This window comes from Mandrillus leucophaeus, unplaced genomic scaffold (assembly GCF_000951045.1).
Source record: "Mandrillus leucophaeus isolate KB7577 unplaced genomic scaffold, Mleu.le_1.0 Scaffold268, whole genome shotgun sequence".
In the NCBI taxonomy this organism is placed as follows: domain Eukaryota; kingdom Metazoa; phylum Chordata; class Mammalia; order Primates; family Cercopithecidae; genus Mandrillus; species Mandrillus leucophaeus.
Window position 1 is genome coordinate 3,632,752 of NW_012102787.1, and position 10,499 is coordinate 3,643,250.

At 41.6% G+C, this 10,499-nt stretch overlaps 1 protein-coding gene across 1 annotated transcript in view; it reads left to right on the plus strand.

Annotated features, from left to right (window-relative positions):
- Nucleotides 1–917: 917 nt before the first annotated feature.
- RARS2 (arginyl-tRNA synthetase 2, mitochondrial) overlaps nt 918–10,499 on the plus strand; it is a 76,613-nt gene continuing 67,031 nt past the window's right edge. Inside the window, exon 1 of the mRNA XM_011984466.1 lies at nt 918–1,009. Within this exon, the coding sequence (XP_011839856.1) occupies nt 923–1,009 (87 nt within the window). The 5' untranslated portion in view covers nt 918–922. The remainder of the gene's footprint in view (nt 1,010–10,499) is intronic.

A 10,499-nucleotide genomic window follows, 5' to 3' on the forward strand; every position in this document is an offset into this window, starting at 1 on the left:
TTGTCTCAACACTCATCTCCTTTTTGAAACCTTTCACAATTCTCACTACAGAAATTCTCCTTTCCCCGAGATCTCACACTACTTGAACATCTTTATTTTGCATTGCTTTAAGTCACTTTAATTGTATATCATAGTTGTTTATGGGTGTGTCTCCCTGAGTAGACTGTGAGCGCCTTCAAGCACAAACTGTATTTTATAACTGTTTTTCCAATGTTTGGAATAGTGCTAACATATATATTAGGCAATCAGTATATGGAATGAATAAATGCTTGTCAAGTAATTGTCTTGGTAATTTCCCAGCTATGTTTAGTTTCATACTATTATTTGACTAGTGGTAGACTGCCCCCAAGTTACTGGTCCTAGTCTATTCTACCAATTCTAAAGTTATGCACGATGGATAGCTTCTTTTTTTTTTTTTTTTTTTTTGAGACAGAGTCACGCTCTGTCGCCCAGGCTGGAGTGCAATGCTGCGATCTCAGTTCACTGCAACCTCTACTTCCTGGGTTCAAGCCATTCTCCTGCCTTAGCCTCTCGAGTAGCTGGGATTACAGGTGCCTGCCACCACGCCTGGCTAATTTTTTTGTATTTTTATTAGAGATGGGGTTTCACTCTGTTGGCCAGGCTGGTCTTTAACTCCTGATCTCTTGATCCACCCACCTCGGCCTCCCAAAGTGCTGGGATTAGAGGCATGAGCCACTGCACCTGGCCTGATGGACAACTTCTTAAAGATTTCTATTTCTATGGAAAATAAAAGACATAATAAAAGAACAATACCTAGGCAAAGTTGTCTCAGGATAGTGTTAAAGACAGCTGTGAAAATATAAAGTAGTCATTTGGATTACATGTTCCAAATTAAGACCTGTGCATTAGACTCTTTTTTTTTTTAGACAGAGTCTCCCTCTGCTGCCCAGGCTAGAGTGCAATGGCACAATCTCGGCTCACTACAACCTCTACCTCCAGAGTTCAGGCGATTCTCCTGCCTCAGCCTCCTGAGAGGCTGGGATTACAGGCGCCCACCAACATGCCAGGCTAATTTTGTATTTTAGTAGAAATGGGGTTTCACCATGTTGGTCAGGTTGGTCTTGAACTCCTGACCTCAGATGATCCACCCACCTCGGCCTCCCAAAGTGTTGGGATTACAGGCATGAGCCACCGCACACAGCCCTGTGCCTTATATTCTTGTATCTGCAACTAGCAGAAGTTTGTGAAATAACATACATATTTAGAAAAATCACGTGGTACCATGACAAACCTGTCATTGCCTTCTTTTCAAATCCACCTGCAATTCAGTAAAGAAGAAAGGAGCTTCAAAGGAACACGGTATGAGGAGTGACCAGAAAGGATCTTAATACAGGGCAGTGGTAGTAACATGGTTAACCATTTGGAACTGCTGGTCAAGTGATGGTGTTTGAGATAGAGGAAGGCCAACAGCCAGAAAATTTCATGAGGAAAGAGACATTAAAATGTTTTGATACGTTTAAGGGCCGGGCATGGTGGCTCACGCCTGTAATCCCAACACTTTGGGAGGCTGAGGCCGGGGGATCACTTGAGGTCTGGAATTTGAGACCTGCCTGGCCAACATGGTGAAACCCTGTCTCTACTAAAAATACAAAACTAGCTGGATGTGGTAGCGCGTGTCTGTAATCCCAGCTACTCGGGAGGCCGAGGTGGGAGAATCGCTTAAATCGGGGAGGTGGAGGTTGCAGTGAGCCGAGATCGCGCCACTGCACTCCAGCCTGGTAACAGAGCGAGACTCCGTCTCAAGAGGAAAAAAAAAAAAAAAAGCTTACAGTTCCATCAACTCATGAAATAGTTCTTAAAGCTTCTTATACATGTAAGGTCTCATCCCAATACAGACATTTCTGTTATAATACCAAAACGCTTTCCTGAAAAACCTTACTTTCTGCAAGATACATAAAAATAAGAGGTGCTTATGCAATCAACAGGATTAAGGGACGGACCATTCAAAACCTACAGAACATTATAACCAGGACAAAATAAAACCAGTACCAATTCTAATAAAAATACTACTTTTAAATCTCTACTAGTGTAACCTTAAACCCCAAGACTTGTACTTTCTTCTTGAGATGTAGTCTTTAAAAGCACTGCTTCTCATAAACCATTTTAATCAAAATAAAAAATCAGATCCATGATATAGCCTTCATTAATCCATTGTTTTAACATAGGGAGAATGTAGCTTCTTCATCTGCATTTTTCAGCTTTATCAGACAGATTAACTTCAGGGGCTTCCCGCTGCACTTATAATAGAACTAAATGTCTTACTTTTCGTGGTCCGGAACAGCGCTGTCCAACAGAACTTTCTGTAATGATAGAAATGTATCTGCACTATCTAAAATGGTAGCTGCAGCCACATGTGATGATTGAGCACTTAAAATGTGGCTAGTGCAACGGAGGAACTGAATTTTTACTTAATTTTACTTTAACTCAAATTTAAATAGCCACATGTGGTTAGTGACTAACACATTGGACAGTATAGCTCTAGGGCTTATCCTCTTACCAACTACACTATGTTTTGCAATTTCTTGCTATCTTGGTAGCCAAGATGAGGTCTGTAAGATACCCCCACCACACACACCCGCATCTGCATTACTTTTGCATTCTCATTTTTCATGACGCTCCCACTCTTTGTCTACTTTCTGATTATGATTTTTAAATTCCTCTAATATGCCATTTTATTTCTATCTTCTGGGCCGAAGAACATGTTGTTCTCTCTTCCCTCCTCGCCCTAATCCTTAGCCTAACTTCTCATTTTTCAGGTCTCAGTCAAAGCGTTACTTTCTCCAAAAAGCCTCCGCTAACCCCCGGCAACCTATATTAGGTTCTTCCCACTCTTCTGTTGTCTGTCTAAAACTCTTTTCCTTGCTAACACTTAAAATTTGTGATCATCAGTTTATCTATGTTTACTGACTTTCTTGACTGCAGAAGCTGAATCTGTTTTGTTTACCACTGCATCTCGGTACCTAACGGAGTGCTCGGCTAACAGTATTTGTGAGAGGGAAAAAATGAAAGACTGGGCCACATCATCAGGACATCCGACCTCCAACAACCAGAACTTAAAAATCCTCCTAGCCCCACCACAAGGCAGATCCGCGTCCTCGCTCCCCAAGCAAAGTTGGCCTCAACTGATCTGGAGCAAGGACGCCTCAGCTCAGTACGCCGCTCCCTCCCTCCCCTCCAGCCAGGGAACAGAGGCCTACGTAACCTCCGCTTCATCCCTTCTTCAAAGGGGGAATGAGGCAGCGGTAGAGCCACTGTGAGCGTCGGCCAGCACGTACCTTAGACATCGAGGACGTGGCCATAGTCTTACTGGCTCTGCGGATTCCAGATGCACTCGGGATTTCCCGCGCGCCCTCGCGCCTGCAGGGCAGAGGTTAGTGGCGCGTCACGCAGCTTCTTGATTGGCTGGCATCACCCTCCAGGGCGGGCTTCCGGCGCGAGGGGCGGGGCGTTTAAGGAGGTGAGGCGAGGCCGGGACTCGCGGGCTGCGGCGCACTTCCTTAGAGGCGGACATGGCGTGCAGCTTTCGCAGGGCTATAGCTTGCCAGGTATGGATCCCGGAGCGCGCAGGGGAGTCCATGCGGAGCTAGGGACCCCAAAGGCCTTTCACTGCTGCGGGCCAGTCCTCAGTCAGCTGGAGGGTGGGTCCTACAGAATTCTGTTACTTTCTACCACCTCCTCCCCCTTCTCTGGAGCTGGTAGGGCTCCAGAAGTCCTGTGGGGGGTCGGCTGGGATCAGTTTGTCTTGGTGAAAAGTAAACTTTGAAAGGTGCCTGGTGCTTCACTCCTTCCCACCCCACAGCTTAGTATGCTTTACCTGGGTGGAAAGTCATTAGACCATGATGAGACCCCATAGAAGTTAGTGTTCTTTACACTTTAATGACGTTAATGATGGATGTGGATTGTTCTTCAGAGGGAACTCATTTTAAAACTGCTTATTTCTCTTGCAGTCACTTAGGTAGTCAACCCTAGAATTATTTTTGGTAATTCCCAAAGATATATGAGCTATCTGAGACTCAGTTTTTCTTGGTTCAGGGTCATATTTGAACACCTCTGTTGTGAGGAAGGGCTTACAAAATTGCAATATACTTGCTTTGTTTTGTTTTTCCTCTTTGTGGAGAACGGAGTCTTGCCATATTGCCCAGGCAGTCCTCAAACTCCTGGGCTCAAACTGTCGTCCCTCCTCTGCCTCCCTAAGAGCTGGGATTACAGGCATGAGCCACTGCGCTGGGCAAAATTGCAGTATAAACGTGTAATTCATCAAAAAGAACTTTTTAGGACTCACTGGCCACCCTTGGAAGAAAACTTTCTGTTGTGGTCTCGACTAACCCATTTCCTTCTGATTAATGGATGTATTAGTGGACGTAATTAGCCTGGTGTATAATTTATCTTAGCTCATTTTTACAGTGTTTCTAGACATTTGTGGGGAAATCCCTCTGCCTTGTCTTTATGCTTATAGATATACTGTCCTGTCCAGTGATAATTCGCCAAATATCACCAATATGACATTTTGTTAAGACAGCTGAATTTATTGCTTACTGGGATAAGAAAGAACACTGCTTAGAGCTTTGGTAGTGTATTAAACTGGGAAAGCAAGGTCAGATTTTACTGATGGGTACGGCTTAAGGCTGGTCTTTCAGAGGCAGAGGGTAGGAGGATGTTGGAGGAAGATGGCTTGATTAGGATTGGAAACTGATCTGATACAGCAGTTTAAGATTGGTAGCAAAAGCAAAGACTGCAAGGAGCCTTAAGGCATAAACTGTTGAGGTTTTCTAAATTGGAAGAACTAATAGACCTGGCATGTGGCTCAGCTGCCTATAATCCCAGCACTTTGGCAGGCCGAGATGGGAGGATGGCTTGAACCCGGGAGTTTGAGACCAGCGTGGACAACATAGGGAGACCCCGTATCAACAAAAATTTGTTTTTATAAAAAGTAGACAGGCCTGATGGTGCACCTCTGTAGTCCTAGCTGCTTGAAAGGCTGAGTCTGGAGGATCACTTGGACGGCCCCACGAGTTTGAGGCTACAGCGAGCTGTGATTGTGCCACTGCACTCCAGGGGGGCCACAGAGTGAGACCCTGTAAACAAAAAATAAAAGTAAATCCTGTGAAAAGCTAATAGATTTATCGTGAAGTTCTTATAATGAATGATTAAGTTATTTGGGCAGAAGTCTTCTAGAACAGTAAAGTTATGCCAATGAGACAAAGAAATAATAAATTCATGTTAATGTAGACAGTAAACCATATCATGGCAGGTAGTTTTGGACCTTAGTATATAAGCTGTGTGTAAGGGTAGATGGTTTCCATTCTTAGCCCTTAGATCAAGGTGGTGCCATGATGAGAAACAAATTGTGTTTAGTTTTGCAAAGACTGTGTTCTTTGTAAAGAATGTAAATTGGGCCAGGCATGTGGCTCACACTTGTAATCCCAGCACTTTGAGAGGCCAAAGTGGGGGATCCCTTGAGCCGGGATGTTCAAGACCAGCCTGGACAACATAGGGAGACCCCCACCTCTACAAAAAATAAAAAATGCAACTTAGGTGTAGCGGCACATGCCTGTGGTCCAGGCTCCTTGGGAAGCTGAGGTGGGAGGATCATTTGGGCCCAGGTGGCTGAAACAGCAAGCTTTGATTGCACCACTGCACTCCAGCCTGGGGAACAAAGTGAGACCCTGTCTCAAAAAAAAAAAAAAAGGTAATTTGGAGAAACAAGAACTAATATATCAAGTATATATTTGTGCTAATTACTACACATTCACATTTAAGCTCATGGCAGCCCTATGATATAGAAGCATTAACCTTATATAATTGAGTGAGGTGAGATCCACAGAGATTAAATAACCTACCCAAAGCCACATCATCAATAAATTGTAGAGTTGGTTTATCAACAGAAATCTAACTTTAAAAATTGTATCTTTCCTATATACTGTGCTGTTTGTGAAAGCAAGAAGCATAATCCAATCATTGAACAGAATCTAATGGATTTATACAGCAGTGTAAATTATGCAGATATATGTTTCTCTGAATATAGAGTTACTGGGTAATGATCTGAAACTTGAGGATAAATAAGAATATTTTCAATACATTAGGACATGGGGAGACAAGACCAAAGAAGAAAAATGTTCAGTACAGTTTGAGCATCCCAAAGCTGGAAATCTGAAATGCTCCAAAATTGGAAACTTTTTGAGTGTGGACATGATACTCAAAGGAAATGTTCATTGGAGACTTTCAGATTTTCAGATTAGGAGCTGGGTATGGTGGCTCATGCCTATAACCCCAGCACTTGGGGAGACTGAGACAGGTGGATCACTTGAGAGTGGCTAATTTTGTATTTTTAGTAGAAATGGGGTTTGTCCATTTTGGTCAGTCTGGTCTCGAACTCCCGACCTCAGGTAATCTGCCTGCTTTGGCTTCCCAAAGTGCTGGGGTTACAGGCATGAGCCACCAGGCCTGGCCCAGCTAGTTCATTTTAATTTTGTGTACTTTTAATTTTGAAATAATTTCAGACTTACAAAAAGTTGTGATAATAGTACAAAGAACTCCATATCCTCTTTATCTAGATTCAGCAGCTACTAACATTTTGCCACATTTGCTTCATCATTCTATATAATTTTTTCCTGTCATTTGAGAGTAGGTTTCATACATAATGCTCCTTTACCTCTTAATATGTAATTGTTTATTTCCTAAGAACAAGGCTTGTTTTACATGACCACAGTACAGTTATTAGATTCATATAATGTTGATAAAATGCTTTAACTTATAGTCCATGATCCAGTCTTGTTGATTTTTTTTCCCATAAGGGATCACAAATTGCATTTGGTTTCATGTAACCTGGTACATTTTAAGTAGCTTTACGCTTTCCTTATTAACTTACATCTACATAGCTTGCTAGAGGAGCTACCCTGCTAATGGTGAACAGGAAGACCAGCTTTCTTGACTCTGCTGATGAGTTTATTATCAAATTTTGGGTGTGGCCTCAAGAAGCAATTAAACTAGTTGTCCAGTTGTTGTCATTTAGTCCTGAGGTGCAATATGTATGTTGGGAAGATATTCAGCCACATTAGGGTAAACAGCAGGACTGACTGAATTATCTAGGTTTGTACTGTTCTTTGCTTCTAATCTATTCTCACAGACCCACCAGCATTCCATTCTTAGAACCACAAGTTGTATCATAACCATACTACAGCAGAAACAAACAAACAAACAAAACAAAACACTATCATCAGAGCAAACAGGCAACCTACAGGGTGGCAGAAAATTTTTGCAATCTATCCGACAAAGGTCTAATAGCCAGAACCTACAAGGAACTTAAACAAAACAACCCCATTAAAAAGTGAGCAAAGGACATGAACAGGCACTTCTCAGAAGAAGACATTTATGCGGCCACAAACATTTGAAAAAAAGCTCAATATCACTGATCATTAGAGAAATGTAAATCAAAACCACAATGAAATACCATCTCATGCCAGTCAGAATGGCGATCATTAAAAAGTCAAGAAACAACAGATGCTGGTGAGATTGTGGAGAAATAGCGCTTTTACACTGTTGGTGGAAATGTAAAGTAGTTCAGCCATTGTGGAAGATGGTGTGACAGTTCCTTAAAGATCTAGTACCAGAAATACCATTTGGCCCAGCAATTCCATTGCTGGGTATATACCCAAAGGAATATAAATCATTCTACTGCAAATATACATGCATGTGGACGTTCACTGCAGCACTATTCGCAATAGCAGAGACGTGGAATCAACCCAAATGCCCATCAGTGATAGACTGGATAAAGAAAATGTGGTTGGTACATGTACACCATGGAATACTATGCAACTGTAAAAAGGAACGAGATAATGTCCTTTGCAGGGACATGAATGGACCCAGAAACCGTTATTCTCAGCAAACTAATGCAGGAACAGAAACCCAAACACTGCACATTGTCGCTTGTAAATGTGAGCTGAACAATGAGAACACATGACCATGGGGAGGGGAACAATACACACCAGGGCTTGGTGGGGGTGGGGTGGGAAGAGGGAGAGCATTAGGAAAAATAGCTAATGCATATGGTGCTTAATACCTAGGTGGTGGGTTGATAGGTGCAGCAAACCACCATGGCACACGTTTATCTATGTAACCTGCACATCCTGCACATGTACCCCAGAACTTAAAATTAATTTTAAAAAAGAACTATGCTAAATTTATTTTATTATAGTCATAATTTGCCTTCCAAATTATTTGGGTTATTCTCTTCTAAGCCCCAAAGTTGTAATGCTTTGTTTGCTTCTTGTTTGTGTCTTGAAACTAATGCAGACCTGTTCTGAGGAAAATTTCTGCAGATGTGGGAGGGCTTCCGCACTGGCTCTTGGTGGCAAACCTACAGTGCCTGACTTGGTAGTGTTGGAGAATCAGAAGTGAGGAACAACTGGGGTAATTGCCTTTTTAGACTCATGGCCTATAGATTATGTTAATGTGGATAGAAATGCAGAGCTAATTTTCATAAGATGATGTCAATTTTGCCACCTGAATGTCTGGTTGCTAAAGATATGGATCCCTTTTTCATTAACAAAAATAGGTTTTTATGCAGTTATCACAGATTTTGATACTGAACCTGGCAAGTTTAGCTCCAATCTGAGTTTAGTACCTATCTAGAGCCAGACAATATTTTTTGACTTTGTGCTCAGTTATCTGAGTACTACAGGTAGGAATCATATTTGCTGTTGTATCAGAGAAATAAATGGTTGAGGACTGCTGACAAGCTAATTGATTGGTGTGCTTTCCTAGTGAATGCTCTGGAGCCAAAGATTCTATTATATTAGAATCTCTGATATTAGGTTCCTGAATCTAAAGTTTAGAATTGTGCTTAGTACATTGTAAGCACTCAATACATATTAGCCATTCTTATATTACATATTAGAATCTCTGATCTTAGGTTCTCAAACGAGATCTGGCAGTTGTGAATTTTCACTTGATATTCTCTTAAGTGTTTCCTCTTAGAAGTAAATAAGTAAGCAAATAAATAAATAAAAGGCCAGGTGCAGTAGCCAATGCCTGTAATTTCAGCACTTTGGGAGGCTAAGGTGGGAGTATTGCTTGAGTCCAGGAGTTCGAGACCAGCTTGGGCAATATACTGAGATATTGAGACCTCATCTCTACAAAAACCTAAAAAATAAAAAGTGCTTTTTTTTTTTTTTGAGACAGAGTTTCACTCTCGAATTCCTGACCTCAGTTAATCCACCCACCTCAGCCTCCCGAAGCACTGGAATTACAGGCGTGAGCAACTGCACCTGGCAAACAGTGCTTCTTGCTTTCAACTTCAGATTTGCTCCTCATTGAATGTGTTAGTTTATTTCTCAAGGACTGTGCCTAATTTTGTGGATTTTATTTCTCTGTTAAAATTTTCAGGTTTACTGTCACAGTGTTTTATTATTTGGTTCTCATTGTGTAACCTTTTTAGGATATTTTACTCTGTGAAACTTTTATGAGTTTGAGGCCTAAAGAGATAGTTCTCAGTAGACCTTCTTTTCACTTGTGCTAGTCCTAGATGAAGCCCAATGCCAGGTGAAACAGCCCTACCTGAAGGGAGCAAAAAAAAAATAAACCCTGAAACTAAACAAACCCGTTGGTCACATTCTGATCCAAGAAAGCTCTAAATCCAATCTCAGAGACAGTTGAAGAGAGTCGTATTACTCCCAGAATAATTCTGAACCTATTAGATTGCAAGTGAACTTAAAACCATGTTCCATGCTTGGTGGCTCTCAATTTGTTTTCTTTTTCTTTGCTCTATCTTTTTTTTTTATGCTGCACCCATTTGAGAGAAAGATAAACCTCTAATTGAAAACATTCACTACTTTGGGCATTGTTAAAATGGGAGACAACTGCTCTCTCCCTAAGCCGTGGTTCTTAAGCACTAGCTGCAGACTTGAATCACCTGAGAAGCATTTATAACTACTTAAGCCCAGGCCCTTTGGCCTGAGTTAGGGCATCGGCCTAGAAGTTATAAAAATGATCAGGTGATTCAGATGTTCATCCAGGCTTGATAACCACTACCCAACGGCTACCCAGAGGCAGAAGGGTGTAGGACAGTGGTCTCTCTGCACATTAGAATCACCTGGGGAACTTTTTACATCCTGCTGCCCAGAGCCCACTTTGTATTAATTAAATCAGAATATTTACATGTGGGAGTCAGGCGGGTTTTCCTAAAGATTTCCGGTGGTCATTCCCATACACAGCAAAGTGTTGGAACTGCTGGTGTAGTGTAGTGACTAAGAACATTGACTGTGGAAGACTCAGGTTTAAATCAGCTTCTCCTCTGATAGATTTTTAAGTTTTCTTCACCTTGTCTGTAAAATCTGGAAAATTATTTAGCTACTGTATAGATGTGTCATCAGGATGCAAGGTATTAATACATATGGAGTGCTGAGAATTGTGTTTGGTATGTAGTATATATTCAGTATCAGTAAATATAGATTTTTAAGTTTTCTTCACCTTGTCTGTAA